At 38.1% G+C, this 23,918-nt stretch overlaps 1 protein-coding gene across 2 annotated transcripts in view; it reads left to right on the forward strand.

The window, feature by feature from the left end:
- The window catches only part of GABPA (GA binding protein transcription factor subunit alpha), a 29,226-nt gene extending 8,257 nt beyond the window's left edge, over positions 1–20,969 (forward strand). For both annotated transcript variants that reach the window (XM_055801507.1, XM_005243261.4), the window contains exons 5-10: positions 5,969–6,214; positions 9,368–9,562; positions 10,354–10,410; positions 11,440–11,580; positions 12,914–13,106; positions 17,473–20,969. In XM_055801507.1, the coding sequence (XP_055657482.1) occupies positions 5,969–6,214; positions 9,368–9,562; positions 10,354–10,410; positions 11,440–11,580; positions 12,914–13,106; positions 17,473–17,701 (1,061 nt within the window). In that variant the 3' untranslated portion in view covers positions 17,702–20,969. The remainder of the gene's footprint in view (positions 1–5,968; positions 6,215–9,367; positions 9,563–10,353; positions 10,411–11,439; positions 11,581–12,913; positions 13,107–17,472) is intronic.
- Positions 20,970–23,918: the final 2,949 nt, after the last annotated feature.

Consider the following 23,918-nt stretch of genomic DNA (forward strand, 5'->3'; position numbering starts at 1 on the left):
TTACTGACTTTTATCTTTCCCTGACTTGTATAATATATAGCATTCAGCTAGCCGTAATTGGTGATGCTGATCCTTGTGGTGGATTTGCCGCTCTTATTTATCTGTGTCAACAACCAGCTGGAGTGCGTGGAGCTCCCTCTGGGGGTGGATGAAGAACTGACCAGGAGCTTAAGCATCAGGATTAGTGGGAGGGCAGGGACGGGTGACATTGATAGCAGGGGTCTGCTACAGGCCACTCAGCCAGGAAGACTGAGCAGGTGAGGCCTCTCTCTCTCTCTCTCTCTCTCTCTCTCTCTCTATATATATATATATATATATATATGTATAAAATATATACATAGGAGCAGCCTCACATTCTCAAGCCCTGGTTTCTTGTGGGGCACTTCAGCCACCCTGATGTCTGTTGGAGGAACAACACAGCAGGACATAAGCAAGCCAGGAGGTTCCTGGAATGTGTTGACGATAACTTGTTTTTTCAAGTGATAGAGGAGCCAACAAGGAAAGGTGCCCTGGTTCTCAGCAACAAGGAGGGACTGGTGGCGAGGGTGAAGCTCAAGGGTAGCCTTGGCTGCAGTGATGATGAAATGGTGGAGTTCAAGATCCGTAGGGCAGTGAAGATGGTGCACAGCAAGCTTCCTACCTTGGACTTCAGGAGAGCAGACTTTGGCCTCGTTGGGGATCTGCTTGGCAGAGTACTATGGGACAGAGCCCTGAAGGGAAGAGGGGCCCTCTCTGGAAGGAAAGAGGACACCTGGTTACCTGGGATGTGGAGAAAGCTGAAGTACTCAATGACTTTTTTTGCCTCTGTCTTCACCAGCAAATGCTCCAGTCACACTGCTCAAGTTGCAGAAGTCAAAAGCAGGGACTGGGAGAAAGAACTACCTGTTACAGGAGTTGATTGGATTTGAGACCACCTAAGGAACCTGAAGGTGCACAAGTCCATGGGACCTGATGAAATGCGTCCACAGGTCCTGAGGGAACTGGCAGAAGACATGGCTAAGCCAATGTCCCTCATATTTGAGAAGTCCTGGCAGTCCAGTGAAGTTCCCATGGACTGGGAAAGGGGGAATGTAACCCCCGTTTTTGAAAAAGGAAATAAGGAAGATCTGAGAAACTACAGGCCAGTCAGTCTCATGTCTGTGCCTGGTGAGATCATGGAGCAGATCCTCCTGGAAACTATGCTAAGGCACATGGAAATAAGGAGGTGATTGGTGACAGCCAACATGGCTTCACTAAGGGAAAATCATGCCTGACAAATTTGGTGGCCTTCTATGACGGGGTTACCATGTTGGTGGATGAGGAAAGAGAGACTGATGTCATCTACCTGGACTCATGAGAAGTATTTGATGATGTCTCACACAGCATCTTTGTCTCTAAACTGGAGAGAGATGGATTTGATGGGTGGACCATTCACTGGATAAGGAATTGGCTGGATGGTCGTGTTTGGAGTTGTGGTTGTTGGCTCAGTGTCCAATTGGAGACTGGTGATGAATGATGTTCCTTAGGGGTCTGTACTGAGATCAGTGCTATTGAGTATCTTCATTGGTGACATGGACAGTGGGATTGAGTGCACCCTCAGCAAGTTTGCTGATGACACCAAGCTGTGTGGTGTGGTTGATGCGCTGGAGGGAAGGGATGCCACCCAGAGGAACCTTGACAGGTTTGAGAGGTGGGCCTGTGCAAACCTTATGAAGTTCAGCAAGGTCAAGTGCAATGTCCTGCACATGGATTAAGGAAATCCCCAGTATCAATCCAAGATAAGGGCAGAGAATGGATTGAGAACAGCCCTGAGGAAAAGGACTTGGGGATGCTGGTGGACAAAAAGCTCAACATGACCTGGCAATGTGCGCTTGAGCCCAGAAAGCCAACCATGTCCTGGGCTGCATCAAACGCAGAGTGGCCAGCAGGTCGAGGGAGTTGATTTTTCCTCTCTGCTCTGCTTTCATGAGACCCCACCTGCAGTACTGTGTTCAGTTCTGGAGCCCCCAACATAAGGAGGATGTGGATCTCTTTGGAGCAAGTCCACAGAAGGGCCACAAAGATGATCAGAGGGCTGGGGCACCTCTTCTATGAAGACAGGCTGAGAGAGTTTGGGTTGTTCAGCTTGGAGAAGAGAAGGCTCTGGGGAGCCTTCCAGTACCTAAAGGGGGCCTGTAAAAAAGCTGGAGAGGGACTTTTTGCAAAGGCATGTAGTGTTAGGGCAAGGGGTGATGGTTTTAAACTGAAAGAGAATCAATTCAGATTAGCTATTAAGAAGAAAGTCTTTACTGTGAGGGTGGTGAGACACTTGCACAGGTTGCCCAGAGAAGCTGTGAATGCTCCTTCCTGGAGGTGTTCAAGGCCAGGCTGGATGGGGCTCTGAGCAACCTGGTCTAGTGTCAGGGGGGTTGGAACTGGGTGATCTTTAAGTCCCTTCCAGCCCAAACCATTCTATGATTCTGTGACTTCTTGAGAGAAAAGCCATTATGTCAGTTCAAGTGTTCCATCAAATTTTGATTAGACATGTAAATTCAGAGGAACAAACACCAGCTGAAATGTAGTCCATTGTAGTTCTCTTAGTGTTGCGTACAAAGATACCTTAACGTAAGTTAAGTCAGATGAAATATCAGTCCTGTTTATTCTTTTTACTAGAAAGACCATTCTGTCACTCCACCTTGCCTTAACTCCTGTCTTCTGGTTTGAAGAATGGAGAAGTATAATGTTTTCCTGCCATTATGAGAACAGCAACTTCGAGCACAGCCCTGTTCTTCTGTACTGATCTGAACTAAGCCTCTTACAAGTTTGTGGAGATCTGAGTAACTGCATTGTATCATATGTCAAAGAATTTGAAAAAAAAACCCTTTAATTTTGACAACTTCTGTAGCAAATATTTTGCTTTGGTTTTTTGTTTGGGTTTGCTTTTTTTTAAAAAAATCTGGACACAAGTAGTATCTGATCAAGACTTTCTCCTGCCTGTCTGACTATAGATAATACAAAATTAACATTTTGCCATCGTTAAGTTGTTAAAATTGATAGTTGTCTTTTTTCTTGAGATAAGATAAAATGGATTTTAACCCTATCTTTAGTCTATTTTTTTTCTTTACAGAAAATAAATGGAGGGCAGGGAGGGAAGATAAACTTTTCAGACTGTAAATTCCAGTGCTGGGTGTATGGCATAGGTTGAAAATCTTTTTTGGGAAGACTTTAGAGGTGGAAGATCTGGCTGGCAGTCTGTCAGCTGAAGGAATTTTTTCTTGTTTTTTCTATTTCCTTAATCCACAGAGTAGAGGCAAGCTTGAATGGGAGTACTTACACTTTTTTCAGATGAACTGTGTGAGACAGAGGTACTAGATTGAGAGCAGCAATCTCTGACAATCATTGGTTTGAGCCATAGGAGGAGAGACACTTGTATTATGGAGGTAGACAATGTATTTTTGCTTTCTATTTCGTGTTGTTTGCAAAGTATATGAACAGGTAGTCCAGTTAACCTGCCATTCATGTTGTTCACATACCACATATACAAACTGAAACAAGTCAAAGCTGTGTTTGTGAATGAAAGTGTCTGTAGCTGCTGTTTGTGTTGAGCTCAGTTCTGTCTCTTACGTACACCCAGAGCATACCTGCAAGATTAAAATTTTCCCAAACAGATGCAGTTCCACCTACTTTTTAAATGCTTGACTGACATAAGATGTTAGGGCCTAACTGCGCTCAGAATTTGTGTGTGTGTGTATGTAGCTGTACTATGGATACTTACACAGATTTTTGAGAATAAGTGATAGTTAAACACAAAATGTTCTTTGGATTTGGGTAGTTGAAGAGCAAGTCCTGTTTTAAGTGTGTAACTCCTCATTTGACTGTGGTTTCTAAACTTTTTTGCGATACTTAAGCTTTTATTATTAGTAGTATGTAAAGGAACGATTCATAAGTGTAACAAAACATACTGATTTAGATTAAAGGTGCAGTTCGACTAATGTCCTGTCTGTGGCTGTGGTTAAAACTAGATATTTCAAGGAGAAAAAAATCAGATTGCCTGTAGGTCAGTCTTAACCCAAGTATATTCTCTAGCTTTAGACAATTAGCAGTGAATGGGTTTGTAGTGGGGCAATGTCTGGACATGTCTTGATAGCTAATGTGCTTGAATTTTTGTAAGTTGTACCAATTTATACTTCTGGAATGTGTTGTCACATTGTGTTCCACAACTTATGTACTGTCCAGAGAAGACTGGACATCTGTTTCCTTATGCAGTAGGTAAAGGCAGAGATGTAACAAGAGATGCAGACAAACCCGGTGAATTAATGTTGGTCTAGCTTGCAGTAGGTTAGGTGGCAGACTGTTACTTGCCAACATTTTTACTTATTAGCTGATTTCTGTATAGAGACTCATCACTTTTATTTCCATGTTTGCATTATGGACAAAGCAGTAGAGTCACAGTTCTTTTGACATCTAGCTGTTTGACAGTGAATTATTTTGTTGAACAGTAGTGAGCTGTTCCTTTCTAGAAGCTTTTTTCTTTCTTTTTTGAAGATCAAAAATAGAATCTTAACCCTTAGTGTTTCCCCCTATCCATTTCTGTCTGATTTTAAAACAATCCTGTGCTGCGCTTGTTAATCTTACATGGCCTAGATAAAGCACTTACTCTCCTAAGGTACTTGTTTGCTTTTTGTTCATGTTTGCTGCTTCATCTAGTCAACCATTTACTGGTTGTCTGCGTCTGTTTTCACTTCCTTAATTTCATATTGCTGCATACTATACTTACGGTCTTTGTAGCTTTCCCTTTCTAATATTTTTCTCAAGCTGAATTCCTTTTAAAGTCTAGAAGGATACTTGTCTGAAAAAAAATTGGTTCGTTCTTACTTGTACTACAGCTAAGTACTCTATTTCTTTTCCTTTATAAACTCTGAATAGATTGTGATTTTAGCTTTTAAAGCTGGAACCTACCATCTCATGTTGAGCTTTCATATAGATTAGATGGGAGGGACACAAAGTAATACCTTATGGCACAAGATACTGAAGTTGTTCTTGCCATGTGATGTTCTGTAAATCGTACTTTCAACTGCCTAACCCTAGTCAAGGTCTTCCAAGTCATAATAAAATAGAATTTCACAGATACATTTGCACATTAAAAAAATATATTTGATAAAAATCTCTTAAAGTGTTGTTGTTAGTTATTATAATGGAAATTATATGTCACAAAATTTGAAAAATTTTTTTCTGTTCAGCATTTTATAATGACAAGAAATATCTTCTAAACAAGGTCAGAAATCTGGTGAGGCACTAATTGGACAAAGTTCCTTCTCAGAAGGTGACAGAGAAGGTGGTGATACAAAGCATTAGTGGCATTAGTGAATGGGTTCTTTATTGCTGTAGAATAGATACAAACATATATTCCAGCTATGTGGCCTAACATCTTGAATGACAGGCATAAAACCAAAACAGGAATAGCTGATGAAGCTTAAAACATGAAGAATTTTCTAGTTTTAACTTGCAGTTGAACACACTGCCTCTCTCAGGGTACTGAAAGAAACCTACTGTGTGTAGACACCAGAGATACCAGGGGAATATTGTAAAAGCTGAAAGAAATGCCTTTTTGTTGGAGGAAAGAGATGGATGCTTGTTCTGGTTTTTTTGGGTTTGTTTTTTTTTTCTTCTTTGTTTTGATGTATTTTCTTACAGATGAAGATATTTGTTCTTTATGCCCACATGCTGAACATTCTGTTCAAGATATGTGAAATGCATCACCTAGATAAGAACAGGAAGCTGTTTCTTCCTGGAGAAAAGAGAAAAGCTTTGTATTCAACTTACTAATGTATATGCTGTATAACAGAATATGTCATTCCACTTTAGGACACTTGGAGAAATTTGATGCCTTTGTGTCATGCTTCTTTCCTAAGTATGGTAACACCTATTAATCAGAAAGCTTTAAAACAACTTTTTTGTCCTATTTGCATTGCTATCTTTTAAATTTTGTGTTTGTTCTTTGTATATCTAGGGATAGAGCCCAAGTTAAACATCCTTGAAATTGTGAAGCCTGTGGAGACTGTGGAGGTAGTGATTGATCCAGATGCTCATCATGCAGAGGCTGAAGCTCACCTTGTTGAGGAAGCTCAGGTGATAACCTTGGATGGAACAAAGCACATAACAACAATTTCAGATGAAACCTCTGAACAAGTGACACGATGGGCTGCAGCACTGGAAGGCTACCGAAAGGAGCAGGAGCGCCTTGGAATACCCTATGGTAATAATACATGGTTCTCTCTGTGTGTGTGCGTGTGTGTGTTCAAGTAGGGTCTAGGTTCTTTTGTTTGTTTGGGGGTTTGGTGTTTTTTCATAAGCGATAATTAATTTTGGTTATGTAATTAAAGTGCTCCAATACCTGAGAGAAGGCTTCTTATGGTATGGGTAAGTACAGTGCAAATATCTGCATGAGAAGTCTAAAGAGAAGCAGAATCAGTGCTTGTAATCGTTCTTAAAATAGTGCTCTTTGCTCTGTAACTTGCTTATTATTGCAATTTTTAGAAAGCATTTTCTTCTTCCCTCCTTAAAAATTCATTTGTTAGTCATAAAGCTCTTTCACGTATGTCTGAATTAGAACTAAACTCAGTACTTGGTGGGGTTTTTCTCTAAAGATACTGAAACTGTTTGTGAGTTGTAGGATGCAAAGTACAGCATTAAATCAGATTTGGCATGGAAAGCCATACTTGACTTCAACATGCTGGAAAAAGATGATTCAGAACTGAATATAAGTATTTTGGTAGATGATCATCTCTCTTGAATTATGTTGTTCGTTCAGCAGGCTGCTAGTTTAATGTTAGCATAGAAAAAGCACCTCTGAATACTTGCTCAGGATTGAACTGAAACTGGGTTTTGAAGGTAGTGGTTCAGTATCTTCATCTTTGCAGGTTTCTCTGCTTTGCTGCAAATGGAAAATTAGCTTTTAGCAGGTCTTTAAAATGTTGTGGCTTTCCCTTGGTGTTACTATGTTTTGGTGGATTTTACTAGACTTTACAAATTTTTAGCTGTTAAAGATTTAAAGCTGTTAAATTCTATTCTGGTAATAGAATCCAAAGCTTTGGTACCATTGCAAAGGTCCCTAGGAAGAAGGAAATTATTAATTGATATGAGAAATAAAGCCAGAAAAGGGAGCAGCAGGAAACTTGGAAACAATGGAACAGGTTAGAGAAAGTAATGATTTGTGTTACTTGCAGATTATGTTCTGTCAATGAGAACAAATTAGCAGCTTCTTGATGAAAATTCGCTGCTGATAACATTTTGAAGACCAAAACCCTTTTGATACAGCTTTTCCAAAGTATTACTTTGCATGGTTTTAGGTTGCATCAGTGAAAAATGATGCAACGTTACTGTCCTTTATTAAGCAAAATGGAATTTGTAGCTCCTACATATGCTTAGGAAACTTATTTTCTTTAATTCTTAAAATAAAAACCTGTGAAGTGACATCTGTTTGGGGTATGTAATTTAAAAATCGATATTAGTTCTGCTCTTGTTTTTTGCCTTTGAGACAGTGAAAGTAAATCTCTCTGCTTTAGTTGCCATTTTGAGTTCTTACTTGTTGACATGCTTTAATGTATTGCACACAACATCAACAAAGTTTTGGAGATGGTGCTTACCTTACCCATCCTCTTTCTAGCTTGTTCATACGAGTACTGCTTGAACCAACAGACTTCTTATGTTAAAATGTCTTGAGTCAATAAGTCATGTATTGCCCATATCTTGAATTGATAATTTATTACCACTTCTATATATTCCTCTGCTCTGTGAGTTGTCTATACTATTCTGCGTTTGGCACTGGCATGTAAACGATGTGCATGTTGAATTCTGTTGAAGTGTCAAACAGGCAACCCCAAACTTGATGGTGTGGCTTGTTTAATTCAAATACAGGCATTGCACTGGTTCCATCAAGTCTTTGTTTAATGGTTTATTTAATATGGTCTTTCTAGATGTGGTATATCTTCCACTTACTGTTTTATATTTTGATTTATGGTACATGTTTATTAGCCCACGTGTGTGGTGGGCTGATCCATGCAGTCTCCATGCAAGGGCTACTTTGGAAAAAATTGACCCTTGGTGGTGTTGCTGCTGCTGCTGTCATATGGCATGGAATATCCCTTTGGTCAGTTTGGGTCAGCTGTCCTGGCTGTGTCCTCTCCCAGTTTCTTGTGTACCCCCAGCCTTTTCACTTGTGGAGTGGCCAAGTAAGAAACGGAGAAGATCTTGTGTCAGAGTCCAATACTCTGACCAGATTCTTTTAGATATTCCATACATAGAGCGTGTACTGTGTAATACTAGATTTACTTTAAGATAGTTGATGTTGCATGGAATTTCTGATTTAGCAGCATGATACAAATTATTCTAAAAACACAGGACAATGGCAAGTTACACTTAGGAAAATATAGTAGTTACAGTACACTGCTCAGTCACAATACCAGTGTGATTCATGTTACTGGTCTCTATAATATGCTCACCATCGCAATGCTGGGTGTCCCCAGTCACCAGGAAAGAATACATGGGTTGAAACCAGCTCAAGCTCACTGCTGTCTTCAAAATTCTTTTGCTAGTTGTCTATTTGTGTACTCTTGTATTGGGCTGAGCCACATATTCATGATCTGGCTGGCTCAAGGAGACATTTATACCACCAGTTGATCTGCTTGGCTGTTGATAGCTGTTTATCTAAAAGGCCACCTTCCAGTCTCCTTTTTGTTGAGATAAAGTCAGCTTCTTTGCATTATTCTTTGAGCTGCATGGGCACTTCACCCTTGGTCATCTTCTCTGAGCCTTCTTCCGTTGCAGGGGTTTGACAGGTCCTGTTCCACCCCTAGGACTTTAGCCAGTCACATCTTGACTCTGTGCAAATACTGCTCAGCAGTAGCTAAAAGATCTCCTTGTGTTATCAGTGTTGCTTTGGTCACTAACCTAGAATGCAGCCCTATACAGGCTTCTGTGAAAAAAATTAACTTCATCCCGGCCAAACCCAGTACAATGGTGATTTTTAATACTTTAGAAACTCTGATTACGTGAATGAGTTTAGAATATGGTATTTCGACATAATCACATGCTGATCAATATATTTTTTTTGAAACTGAAGACCTTGGAAAAAAGAGAAATAATTATGTTCTGTGTTGAGAAATGTCAGGCATAGTTCTGATGTAAAAGCTTTTGATAAAGGAAAATCCCTTTTTTGCCCTCTCCACCTGCCCACCAAGCCACACTATGCTATCAGCATTTTAAGAGGTGTCAGCTTTGCACCCAGTCAGATTTGGTCAAGGTAACTGTGGTGCTTTGTTACATATTTACCTTCATGGAAGTTATATAATTGAGGAGGAACCCTGCAGCATATTATGAGATGATTTGCAGTTTCATCTCTTGTTCCCAGACCCAGTACAGTGGTCGACAGACCAGGTGCTCCACTGGGTGGTGTGGGTGATGAAGGAGTTCAGCATGACTGACATTGACCTCAATGCACTCAGCATTCCTGGACGGGAACTCTGCAGCCTCAGTCAAGAAGACTTCTTCCAGCGTGTCCCACGGGGAGAAATTCTCTGGAGCCATTTAGAGCTTCTTCGAAAATGTAAGGGAGATTTTTTCTGTAACTGATTTTACTTATTCCCTTTTCACCCTTCTCTTTTTTCTTTCTTTAAAGATGAAACCAATTGTGAACAGTTGTTTTTCCTCTACTTCAATATTGGCAGTAAAAATGAGGGCATCTGTACAAGATAATAGGAGATATTAGTGAGAACGTCTGCTGTTATGAAACATGTCTGCATATTAAACACTGTCTGCCTGTCTTTTATTGAACTTCATAACTAATAGGAATTACTGACTGATGATTCCTCCTTTGTTTTTAATAAAGGTTCTTAATTTGTGCATCTCCTGGATTTGATAGTTTTATAACTAAACATTGATTTGGAGTTATTTAATGTACATCTCTGTGTCATATAGAAGTGAAGATTATTAAACATAAGCAATGAAACCCTTAGGTGGTACACAACACAACTGATAAGTGATGCATTGTATGTGCATCATACAATAATATATATGTGTGTTTCAGACTTACCATGCTTGGATGTAACTTGACAGACTAGAAACTATTTCCATCTTCATTTATGTGATATAGCTAAAGGACAGAGAATGCATAAGATACTTTGAAATTCACCATGTACATCCTTATTTCTAAAAATCAAATTATAAACTTTAAACATCTCTACTCGTAAGACCATGAGCTATGCATGTCTCGGTCTCTTGCAAACTGATACCAAATTCTGACACTTTTCCGCTATGAAATATAAACATTTTTGATCTTCAGGTGAGTTGGAATTTATGGGTTAAATAAAAATTTACTGGTTTTTTTCTAATTTGCAGATGTATTGGCTAGCCAAGAACACTCTGGAGAAATAGCAACTGTTACCATTGATCAGCGTAAGTACTTCTGCCAGCAGTTAATTCATACAGCTAACTGTTTGCGGGTTTAGCACTGTACTTTGGTTCCGCGCTGTAATAGTACAACATTTAGAAAATCACTCGAGAGTAGTTTTCCTTGGTGAGGGGAGCAGGGCATATTTTAAACTTGAAAGCAAAACATTGAGTTTGTCAATATTTTGTTATTGACTGAAAGGTGGTGTATGACCTGAACTATGAAAGTTCTGACACTTGTTTTGGCTGGTAAGTTTTCCACTCTCTTTAAATAAGCTGTGTAGGATAGATATTGGAGGTCTTGAATTGTTCTGGTTTTTTGAGTTATATATTACATTAATGAATGGATATATTAAAATGTTATGATTTCAAAAGAAAATGTTTCCAAAAAACTGAAAGGGAGTGTGGAAGAGAGGACTTGCTTAGAAACCAATACTAGAAAAAATACATTAAAGTAACTTTTCAGTTATTTAAAACTCATTCTTCCAGCTGAAGCGGCAGCATCAATTATTAAAATGAGTCAATTTTCAGAAGATTTGTAAGCAGCTGATATGTTAAATAGACTGTGTATTACATCCTGGGTTTGTGTCTAGTTAAAGTCACCTAGAATGAATCATTTGCATTTTCTTATAGTTGCAATAGAAGGGTTTTCAGTTGCTGTTTGAACAGCAGGTGGGGAGGGTTGTACCGTGACTGTAGACAAAAGTGCATTAGGGTAGATCATAAGGGAACAGTGTAAAGATGAAAAAATGCTTTTATGGGAGCATGTAATATACATGACAGTAAACTAAAGCTGATGTTTTATCTGTAATGTGGCATTACTGCTACAAGTCTAAAACCATAATTTCCACTGAAAGAGTTGAAAAATCTTTAAATTATTCTTAGCATTGTGTGTGTAAATACACGGTGTGTCCTTTTAGCAAAGGAAAAAAATTGGTTCCTAGATGTTATGATAATATAGGTAATAAATAATATATGCCTATTTCTGTGCCAGCAATTTATAATTTATGTTCTGCAATGTTCTGTGCTTTACAGCTGTGCAGATTATTCCAGCATCTGTACAGCCTGCTACCCCAACCACCATTAAAGTAATAAACAGCAGCGCAAAGGCAGCTAAAGTACAGAGAGCTCCAAGGATCGCTGGGGAAGATAGAAGTTCCCCTGGGAACAGAACAGGTATTGTCTGCGCTATTTTAAAATGCGAATGCGGTAAGCACTTAGTCATTAATTTGAATTAGTTTTGTAGAACACATCTTTGTCACTCTAAAAGTGAAGTTCATAGAAGTCCATGTGGTGTGAAGGGGACTGCAGCTACAAAATATATCACAAGCACATGTAGAGCTGGCAGGTTCGTTAGCTCAGACAAGGTGCTGTGTTAACGTGGTACTGCAGCTTTTGAGTCCTGCAGTAAATAGTGCATAAAATTGTTTCTTCTATCACTTAACAGTCTGTCCTCTTAAACCACTGCACAGCATTTACTCAAGCTTTTAACTTCTTTCCACTTTCCATTTACAGAAAGAGAAAATAAACTTTTATTGTATGTTGTAGAATCCTAGCCTAGCTACTTACTACTTGCTCTACTTGTATTTCTCCTCCCTCACCCCCACCCCTCAATTTGTTGATTTTAGAATTAATTGACTTTTAGGTTTCTTGTTTTGTCAAATGAATGCACCTTCTCAAAACCTGCAAATTAAATATGCAATTTTTGAATTAGTTATTTATATGTACTCTTTGATTATTAAGTCTCCTTAATATCTTAATCTTTTTTTTTTTTTCTGTCATATTTGCTTTGGTTCTCTCCACTGTTGTGAATTTTTATGCTAAATCCTTTCCTTCCCCCCATCTATTATGATGTCATTCAGGATTCTTAGGCCAAGATTGTATCGGCTGACATCAGTGAGGAATACTCTGGTGTTTTTCCCTGTAGGCATTAAGTCTGTTATCTGTGTATCATTGAGAATTCAGGAATTTAACTGCAGATGCTTGAATTAAAAAGAAATCTTAATGACATTATGTTGACATAAACTGAAGTTTAGGGGGAGTATTTCTAATATTTAATGTTGAAATTTGAGACTAAATTTTAAAAAACCCACACAATTTCCATTACATAGGTATATGTGTGTGTGCATGTGTGTTTATGTGTGCTTGAAGAGGAATAAACAGCTCTTGCTAAATCTGTTACATTTTAGGGATAGATGTGTGTCTAAATGACTATATGTAGTATTGTGTTTAGGTTTTTTTCTGAAGTTCTAGGGAAAGATTAATGAGAAATCTGGATTTTTTTTTTTTTCTGTATCAGTTTCTTTTTTTAATAGATTAATACTGATGACTTTGTAGGAAAATGTTTACAAAAGAATAATTAAAAGAAATTAAGTGCAAGTTTTCCTTCTATCGTATATTCTATGTTGGTCTGCTTTAATATGTTGGTTGAAAATTTTTAGCTATCAGTGGAACATAAAAAGGACAAATTAAATTAATTAAATGGAACTTGTTATTCCTATTTCAACAGGAAACAATGGCCAGATCCAGTTGTGGCAGTTTTTATTAGAACTTCTCACTGACAAAGATGCTCGGGACTGTATTTCTTGGGTTGGTGATGAAGGAGAGTTTAAATTGAATCAACCTGAACTGGTTGCACAAAAATGGGGACAGCGCAAAAACAAGCCCACGATGAACTATGAGAAGCTTAGTCGGGCTTTAAGGTAAGGAACTTTAGGAACTGATCAGGTATTAAGCGATTTGCTTCCACTTGGCTACCTTATTTTTAACTATCATAACACAAGACTTGCAGCTATATTAGGGGTGTTAAATTGAAAAATACAGTTGACAGGTAGGTTTCAGCAGTTGTGATTCCAACACGCTGAGCTTTTATCAACAAGAAATGGAAGTGTTTCAGGCTGTCTTCATTCCATCATGATTTTGTAGTTTGATATTGGTAAGAGGGACTTGTATTATTGAATCATTGTAGGTGATGTGTTTGAGGAGTGGGAAGAATGCAAGTAGCTGAATGCTAGACTTTTTCCCCTGATTATTTTGGCCTCTGAAGATTTGTGCAAGTTCTCTGAAGTCATTAAGATTTAACTTCTAACTTCTGATTCTGATATGGTTAAATCTACTTCTCTTGATTAGTTTTCAAGAAAGGTATTTATTGCCTAATCCTGCAAATTTTTTAAGCAGTTTTAGAAGCTCTTTTATGTGAGTAAAGTTGTATATTGGTTGAAGTCTGAGATTTACTTCTCAGCATTTCCACTTTTCGCTACACTATTTTTTCAAAAAAGCAAGTAAACTCATCTACCATTCTTTTTTTTTTTAAAAAATGACCTTTTCTATTAAAATTCTTCTATTTAAAAATACCTCTATGAGAAATGATGGTAAAGAAAGAAGAAACTGACAGGCACCAGATAAACAACTTAACTATACCTTTTCATTTGTCTTGTAATTTCTTTAGGCACGGTATTGTGGATGCCAGAATTATTTTATGAGTTTGAGAGGAAAATGAACAAATTAATGAAAAAGAAATATTTTGAAGGATGTTAGGTATGGAAAGGCACAACTTCTAGAAGTTCCTGAGCCCCAGATCACTGAAAGCAGGGAAGAGCATTGATACATGCTTATTTTCATGCTTTTTGTTTAGGCATCCTCTTTTGATCTGTTGGAGCCTGTATCCTGTTCTAGATAGATCTTTAGTGTGGTCTTGTATGGCTGTTCTTCCATTATTTATATATTGAATTAGAATACTATTCATTTTGTAGGATTACAGAATTCTTTGGGAGGGAAGGGCCTCAGGAGGTCTCTGGTCCGACCTCCTGCCCAAAGCAGGGCCTTCCCAGTAGAGCTGCTCCCCAGCCTGTATTGTTGCAATACCATTCCCGCATTTTCAACCTGTGAATCTGTGTTTGTGTGCGGAAGGTACATGTGAAAACTTTCTGGAACATAAAAATCATGTAAATGGTGATGCTAATGTGTTTTGGGTTTTGTTAATAAAGTCTGCAGAAGATCTCAAAGCCAGCTGAAGAACTTCAGAATAATGTTCTTATCACTGGGATATTAAACAGATGTCTGCACAGTAATTTGCATAAATCACTATTAGAGAAGTTTTGCATTTATATTTTAGTCACAGAATTACAGAAATCACATTCCTCAATGTTGCCATTTTGGCAGCTGCATCAATATTGACATGTTTTCTAACACTTGAATGTCTGAAGGGATGTTTAATGCGTCTTGCTACTCCCATGATAAACACTGTTGCCAAGCTAAAGTTTTATTAAATGGTACTATGTTTTGTTTACTAATGTACTGAAATCACCATGTCAACTATTGATTAATACAGAAAATTATGTTGATGTTACTGAGAAATGTGCTAGCTCTTCTGCCCAGCTGTACGAAAACCAGTCAGTATATAAGCTAGGACAGGGTGAAAAGTGGAAGAGCAGGGTTTTTTTGTTACTTACACCTTGGTAAATTTTCTAAAATCAACATCTGTTTAGTTGTGCAGTCGGGAAGTGAGAGTTGAAGAAAAATAATTCATCCCTTACATGAAAGTTTTGTTTTAGAATAATATGACTTAGAACATTCCAGTAACTAAGGCAGAACATTTCAGTAACCAAGGCTTTGTGCACTTGCCTGGGTATTTTTATTTATTTTTAGCTTTCTATATTTTTTGAATAAGCAAATGCTGTAATCAGAAATGCATTCAACATAATATTGAAAAATCCTCTTGCCACACTGCCTCAATTTTAACTGTAGTGTTTCTAGCATGAGATGTGGGAGTCTTGTATGGTTTGGGCTGTTGTGTAAATGCAGACTAGTTTCTTGTGATCCTTTTGCTTTCTGGTTATATTGGTAATGTGGACTAAATTTAAATTCAGTTTTGTAAATATTTTTCTACAGCATTATTTTGAGACAGACATTGTACAGGATTGTACAATAAATGTAAGTGCTTGTACAGAGTTAAAAACTTAAAATTAAAAATTGGCTGATGGCACTTGACATATGACACAGCCAAATTCTACAAATTTTGGCTTTCTGCAGATGCTTTGTATTGACCAGGTCAGCTGGCGCAGCTGCCAGTTCCCCAGTTTCTCTATGTCCAAGACCCTGTCACATTTAACATGAATGCCTGCTCAGGGTTCCCACACTCTAAACCCTACTGTATTTCCCTAAGCTATACCGTATTTCACGTGTGAGGGATACACCAGGGTATCACTCGCCCATCTCCAATTCTGCCCAGCACAGCAAGACTGTACTTCAAAGCTGAACATAAATTATCATCTCTAGGTTATGGGGTTCATCCAACCTGTTCTAACTAAACCTCACTGCCTCACTAGGAGGCTGAATGTGATGGACACCATACAACAACAGAACCTTCAGCTGGTGCCAAGAAGATGCTTTGGAGGATGGGGCTGGTGTGAAGTGCTGAGTGGGAGCAGAGTAGCAGTTAAGAACAAGTGTAATGATGTGGAGAAGAAAACATAAAGTGAGGGAGGTGCAGGTGTTAGCTTGGGGGTGTGGAGTGAGGAGGAGGACTGAAGAGGAGGCTTTTGTGTAACTATGTCATTCAGGAGAAAGGTAAAGGAGAGATTTGGCAAATGGACCAAACTTGCTTTACCCGCAGAGCAGCAGCAAGCTATTTTGACAGTTCCTGCGCTCCGTAACAGGCCTCTGTGGCTTCTTGTATGATATCAGTAACCAGCAGTCTTGCCAACATTTTTTCTGCATGGTCTGTTCCTCATCCTATCTTTGCTTTGGTCCTGTTGCTTAGATCCTGACCCTCAAAAGTAAGAAATTTAAAGGTGTGTGGGTTTTTTGTTTGTTTGGTTTGGTTTTGGTGGGGTTTTTTTTGTTTTGTTTTTTGTTTTGTTTTGGGGTTTTTTTTTCAGAATCTGAGGTGCCTGAAGAAATTTGGTTGGATTCTTAGTAACTTACCTCTTTTACACTAGAGCAGGGAGACAGAAGTTAGTCTTTTTATTTACTAATTTTGCTGGTGAATGAGAATTATTTTTGCTTTACAAGCATGTGACTCAGAGCACCAAGTTTTAGGCAGTCAAGAAAGCTGGACTAATTTGCACTGCATTTGGGTAATGATTTTGAGGAAATTGTGTGATTATTTTTTTGTTTTGTTTTGTTGTTGTTGTTAGTTTTGGGTTTGATTTTATTTTTTTTTCCCCCAAATTTATCACAAGCTTGTTAAGCTCATTAAGTCTAAGTTATGTCCCAGCCACTTAGGTTTTTTTTAATGAGAAATGTGACATGTTCTATTAATGCCTGCAGTGAGACCGGAACAGCAACAGAAGTGTAAAATTCCAACTTCTGTTTTACTGCTATTACCTAAAGTTTTGTAATGTCTCTGGAGCACAGTGGGTCATACAGACTTTGTTATCTTTACTGCATTTCTGCCCAGTTTGATAATTCTTTTGTGACACGAAGTGAAAAGTATTCATAGTTAGAGAAGTCACTTTTAGATGTAAATAAAGGCAACATATGTAGTTTTGCCAGGATATGAACTATAAAAAAAACAACCAAAACCAACCAAACAAAAAAAACCCCAAACGTCTTTTATAGCGTTACTTCCATCTTTGAAAACAACACTGAGAGAATGACTGCTTTAGTATCATAGAAGCTGCGGTGCTAATTTTCAAACTGTTTCCAATGTGAGTTTTTTCCTCAGAAAAGCAGAGACAAGTACAGAAAGAGAAAGACAATAATGGTGGGGGGACAGGCAGCATTTTCTTATTAAAGCAAAGCATTTTTTTTGCTTATTCCTCCTCCCAAGATGTTTTTCTTAAACTTCTCGGAGACCTTCATTTCTGAACTGGTGCTTCTGACTGCCTATAAAATAAATACTGTGTTTTGTTTCTCCTTAACATATCAAGGTGCAGGGACAGTTTTCAGCCCTCTTCCTTTTCTCATACAAGCAAATAGCTAAACAGTAGCTTGGTATATGAGATTATATGAGAATCTTGATGAGAAAAAGATTAATATTGTGGCCTCTGACTGACCTTAAGAACCAATGCATGTGGAAACTACAGATGCTGAAAATTTACTTTTTTTTTTTTTTACTTTCTGCAGGTATTACTATGATGGAGACATGATCTGCAAAGTGCAAGGCAAGAGGTTTGTGTACAAATTTGTCTGCGACTTGAAAACTCTCATTGGATACAGTGCAGCAGAGCTGAATCGGTTGGTCACAGAATGTGAGCAGAAGAAACTAGCCAAGATGCAACTCCATGGCATTGCACAGCCAGTTACAGCAGTAGCACTAGCTACAGCATCCCTGCAAACAGAGAAAGATAATTAAGCACTAGGACCTGAAAGTGGGAACCTGAGGCCTTTCCTCTATAACCAGAGCAGTTGCTGCTCTTAACCTTTATCACAATTGGAAACTTCTTTTGTTTCTTGACAGTACAATATAAAGCATGATTTTCTATAAAGAACTGGGACTTGCATAAATTTTGATCTTTTAACAGCATATATTTCAATATAAGTTAAGGGATCACCACAAGTTCTGCAGCTTTGAGTCAGGGCCTTTATGGTATGCAATCTGAAATTGGTGAGAAAGGTGGAACTGGTCAGCACACTGTATCCGCAGCTGTACAAAGTAATTTTTGCAGCGCTTTTTAATGAGGTACCTACAGCAAGCAGGCTGATCAGTTGTCTGAACTCAGTCCTTCCCAGTCTTCTCTGCTGAACTGCCAAATCGGCATTTGATGCTTTCAAAGTTGAACATGTTCATTATTCTCATTTAATCAAGCAGAGCTGAGAGACACATTAAACATTACAAAGCATCAGGGTTCTTAAAATAGCTTCTGGGTTTATAAGCAAAGGAAATAAAGACTAGACTGAACTGAAGATCAGCGCTGAAGAAGGAGATCCAGGTTTAGATCTGTCTTAGGTGAAAAGCCAATTATGAGTATTTCATTATAATATGTAGATAATATGCATATGAGGGCAAGTACTTATCTGTTTTGAAAGACATTGTTAATGCTAGCCATTTAGCAAAAAGCAAAGACAAACTTCTTCCCGCCCCCCCCCCCCCTTACCACCCCCCCATAAGATGATTCGAAAACTTGAAAAAATATCCCTCACCCAAAGAGTAGTTTGTTTTGGTGGGAGTTTTTAATGCTCCGTTCTGCACAAGGTGCTTATACCTGCACAGTAGTCGACCTTAGTAACTGAAGACTTTAAATTAATCACAGTCAGTAGTCCCTGTTTAGAAACAAAATGCAAGTTGAAAATAGTTTTACAGTGGACTGAAGTTTGATTTCCAAATTATTGTACAGTCTGACATGTATTAAAATACAAAGATGTATTTTTTATTTAAAACTAATTTCCTTCTGAACGTCAAGTGATGTTTTTGAAGCTTCGTAAGCCAAATGTGTGCTCCAGAGCTGGGTGCAATTTGAAGTGTGGATGATGAATTGAAGTAGTTGGAATGTATCCTGAATTCTGAGCTATGGAGAGTACTTCATGCAAACTTATACGTGCAAGTAAAGTACAGGCTGCAACTTTTGAGCTTCTGTAATGATGCCTGTTAGATTAATTTTTTTTGATGGCTGAAAATGGTGTGATTTTGGGTTTGCTTTTGCCCCTACATGTTATTAAACAATATAAACATTGTCACCATACATATTTTCTAACTTTGTAAGTGAAACCCCTTCTAGTAGCATTTAAGAATTAAAATGCAAATGTATAAGGGAAACCCTTTAATTCTTTGAGGGATCAAGTTACTTTAAATCTTAAAAGTGTTTGTACAGTGAGGTTCTAAATGTAAGATGCGTTTATATTGAGGAGCAAGAGCACTGGGCTGTTGCTCTTGAGCTGAAAAGGAACAGTCGTACTTGCAGGCAGAAGGCAAAGAACACAGAAGACATGTATACTTTAAAGATGCATTGAGGACAAAGCTTTTTGTTTATAGGTGGATGTTCATGTGCAGATAGCTTTTGCTTAACTAGAAATCCTGCATGTAGTTCTAGCCTATTTTTTTTCATCACCACAATTAAAAGTTGTTTGGTTTTTTTTGCCAGATTCTTGCAGTAACTCTTAATATTGTTTTCACTCTTGAGTTCTTAAAGCACACAGTCTACTGAGCATGCTGGTTTTGTTTTATTAAAAAAGTCTGAAGTCCTGAGCAAGATATGTAAATGCTCTGTCATGGGAGGTTAACCATCAGTCCTTTTATTACTGTTACAGTAGTCAGATTCCACCAGTTGGCAAGTGTTTTGAGATGACTTACGCAAATAAGATGCAGGTTTGTTTGCTAGGAATAAGCTGGTAGTTTGGTGGCAGCAACTGTGTATATAACGCTGCTCCATTGCTAAATGGAAGTCTAATACAAGTCATTAGTTCTATTTAGCAGAGTTCATAAGAGGCCTTTTTAGTTCAAATACAGTATAAGAAGAGAATTTTAAAATACCAGCTCCCTAGATCAAACCGGACTGTGGGAGGATAAAGTAACAGCAAAATGGGAACGTAATATCAATACTTTATTCGCCTAAATATCCTTGTTACGTGATAAGCCCTCTAGGGGAAACTTCTGATATCACAGTTTCTTTGTAAATACATGCAACTATTATTTTGCAGCTTTTCAGTAGGTATGATAGTCCTTCAGGTTCTTTGTTGTGGGATCTTCTGCTTTTCCACCACGTTCTAGTTAGTAAAGAAGGAATCTTTCAGATGGTGTAAAATCACTGTCACATTCTCTGTAGTTGAGGGAGAAATCTGTGACTAATTTGATGTCTTCAGTAAAATAAAAGATGTAGAATATATTGTCAAAGGTTGTCCTGTTGCTGCCAGAAGGAGAACATAGAAAGAATATTCCCAATTTTTTGTAAAATGGAAGGTTTTTTGCATACTTTTTACTCTTTAAATAAAGACACTTATACTCTGCTAATTAATTATGTATTTCTTTTGTGTTTTGCATTTTTTTGGTAATTTTACATGAAACAATTATTTTCTATTTTTACTCTGATAAAATATTTGTGCATAAAATGTCAATATGGTAAAATAAAAATGTTATACAGCTAATTCCTGTTGACTTCTTAATTTTTCAGAAAGCCATTTGTAATACCATTCAGGTGCAACCAGTTAAAAGATGAATACATGTGCTTTATTCTCATTACTGTTAAGATCACAAGCTCGTTAGAGGAAGAAGGCAGGCTGATCTTCTGAAGATGGATCTTCTTTGATTCGGTACTTGGCTATGTGCTTCTACTTTTAAACTGGAACTCAGAGTCCTCATTACTGTAACAGCTTTCTTTAAGGTCTTAATTGTAAATCTCAAAACGGTGCTTTGATAAAAATAATGTTGGGAACTGTAGCAGGACAAAATGGAGCCTTGTAAAGGAGTTAGGTGTTTGCTTTTAGCCGTGTTTAAGTTGGAAGGGTTCATGTTGATCTGCAGACTTTGGACTGTGTCATTCTTGCAAATAGCCCTGCTTACCTCATGTGGCCCGCTAACTCAATTGTTAGTACTGTCCTTACGTAAAAAAGATAAAATTCTGATTATACTGTTACTACCTTATTTTTAAATGGTGTTTCAATAAAAATATTCTCGTGGTACCTCTGAACTACTCCATCTGGACTGCCAAATTTAAGATTGAAATATTTTGTCATCTTCAAACCTACCAGAACACTTGATTTCAAAATGTTTGTGTTTAGCTTGGCAACAACGTGTAACGAACTTAAAATTATTTTTTAGAACATTTCAGTAATTTGTTGGCCACCTTTTAAAGTGTTCGGTATCTTATTAATTGAGGACCTTCTATTTGTGTTTATAGTTACTGATATCTTTATGTTAGTGTTGGTTTGGGGATTCCTGTTCACAGACTTAAATTTTTATTGGTACGATACAGGGAATACTTGCAATTATCAATCTTGAGCAAAATAAGCTGACATAGGATACCGTTGCCTGATAATCAAAGAAGCATGATACAAGGACTGCTCACAGGTTTGTGGGAAATGTTTTTGCTGACTAGACGGGGTGGAGTGGGGGGTGTGTGTGTGTGTTTAAGGTTGTACATATTCTTAAAGGTTGTGCTTTTTAATATAGCTATAGCAGGACTTCTACAATGTGTTTGGTTTGGTGCTGTATAATATTTTTTTCCTTTGGAAAAGTAATTTTTGATATAGATGATGCTAAACAGAAGATTACTTAATAATTAAAGGAAGGAACGATTGACCGGTTTTGTGAATTGTAATGCAGAATGCGGAACATCAGACATATTATGGCTCAATTACATTTTGCATCATCTCAGGATTGGAGCCCGCAGCACGTAGTCAGCAAACTGAAGTTTTATCGCCTTGTAATTTCTGAGTATTGACATCTCAGCCATTAATAATTTGAAAGTAAGGTTAAAAAATGCTGAGGAGAAGGAACAAATACTGAGTGTCTGCTTAAATTAATTTTGGTTTCCAGAAGACCAGTTCCACAAGTAAAGAACAATTTTAAGTGGTGCTAATGGCAGTGGTATCAGAAGATGCATATGTAGCCCATGAAATGGATCTTACTTACCTGGAAAAGCAGAGGATTCTGTGGTTGGTTGTGGTCTGTCACATACCACATCCAAGTAAGTTCTTTTTGTAGGTGGTGTCACTGTAACTGGCTATGATGGGAAAGAAAGAATCCGAAGGTACTTAATTATTGATCATAGTTTTAAGCAACTTACTTATGTAATTACTTAATAAAAATGAAATCTGTTTAAAAGAAGAGACAACTCCTATTGCAAACAGCTGGAATACTCATGTGAAATAGTGATCTCATCACCAGAAACAGCTAAAACTACCTACAGTGCATTTGTTTTTAATTGGCCAACAGTTCCTGACTTATGAAACAACTGGACGCTAGACAGTAATAAAAATTCAGTTTGTAGTCTTTTTCAGGTTGCTGGAGTTGAAATGATTGTTCAGAAACAGCAGGAAAAATGGTTGGTTAGTTTAGCACAGATTTGTTGAGTGTGAAAACTTGCGGAAGTGTTTAATTTGGTTATTGAATTGCTTCAAGTATTTGCTGCTAATGATCTAAATGAGCTGGGAGTCTTCAGTAGCAAAAAGACTCATTGTTCATAATAGATATCTTTAGGACAGCTTTTTTTTTTTTTTTTCTTCCTCTTACCTTTGCAACCTGCCTTGTAACCTAAATGGAAGAAATTAGGATTTAGGAGCCGTATTTCTAGTCCTGTGTGGGCTGCCTATCAGAATTCACTAGTCAAAGTAGGTTACCCCCATTTCAGTAGACAAAAAGCAAATTATATAAATTATATATATTACAAGAATATGTAATATTTATCAATTATAATGAAGCAAGCATGGATGGCTCTAAAGAAACATTTCATAGAAATTACAAGATCTGTTGTTTATTTGAAATTCTTCACAGTTAGGGAAAGATATTTTGGGATGAAAAAATGTTTCCCCCTCGTCCCAGTGAGCTTAGGTTTTTGAATATTCTCATTTTCAAGGGCTACAGGAACTGCTTCATAGGAACTGGGTTTGTAAAAAGGTTCTGCTGCAGAAGACAATGAGAAAGCAGTATGTTTAAAAAATATTTTAACAGTGAAATCTGCAAACTGCATAGGAAAAATTAGTCTGGAAGGGTGAGAATGCAAGAGATGAGATTTAATGACATTAGGGGGAAAGACTGCAGGCTGCAGTTCTTTAAACTTCAGGGTTAGGATGGAAAAGGTATTAATTACTGGGGTTTTCCCCATGAAAGCAATGTTCTATTCCAGAAGCTCAAAGCTGTGTTATTTCCAGAATGAAGCATGCTGGCTGGCACCCGAGGCGTGCCAGCGTATCGGGCTTCACAGGAATGGCCCCGTGCAGGAATCCGTAACACCCACCTCCGGGCTTTGGCTTCCCCACTGAGACCAGCGAAGGGAGGGCAGAGACAGTCGGTGAAGTGCAAAACTTGCCATGTACCTTGAGTGTCTCCCGACTTGCCCGCTAAAAAAAGCTGAGGGAGGCAAAACTGACGGGGAAGCAGTTTGGCAAACAACCATAAGTTAATAAAATGACATGAACTGTACCTGCGAGGAGGTACAAGCTGTAACAGGAGCTTGAACTTGTCCTTGGGAATAATTCACCAGGCCTAAAGTGAGCTCTGTAAGAATGAGGGGAGAAAAAATTCAGCTGGGGAACACTTCTAGAGTAGAGGGGGTTTTGTGGAGAAGAGGTGTGTCTGTCTTTCCTGCTCTACCAACTTTCCAACCCACGGGCCAGTTACAGCTGAAGGGTTACAAACAATCAACGTTTGCAACCCTTGAGAAACTGAAGAGCTGAGTAAGTGCGATTGTGCTCGAATTAATGTGCCCAGGTAGGAAAATAAAGTGTAATTCAGCCTGTTTACAATCAACAATATGCTTTTGTAGACTGGCCGCTGGCTGACTTTTGCTGAGCAGGAGAAGCAGTTAAAAAACAGGAGAGAGCTTTTCCCCAGAGCAGAAGGCAGGCCTGGACCAGGCTCGCAGGTGCAGAGGACAGACGGCCTTTGCCTGGTTGCTCTGCCAGGGTCATCAAAGGGG

Source organism: Falco peregrinus, chromosome 4, assembly GCF_023634155.1.
Source record: "Falco peregrinus isolate bFalPer1 chromosome 4, bFalPer1.pri, whole genome shotgun sequence".
NCBI lineage: Eukaryota > Metazoa > Chordata > Aves > Falconiformes > Falconidae > Falco > Falco peregrinus.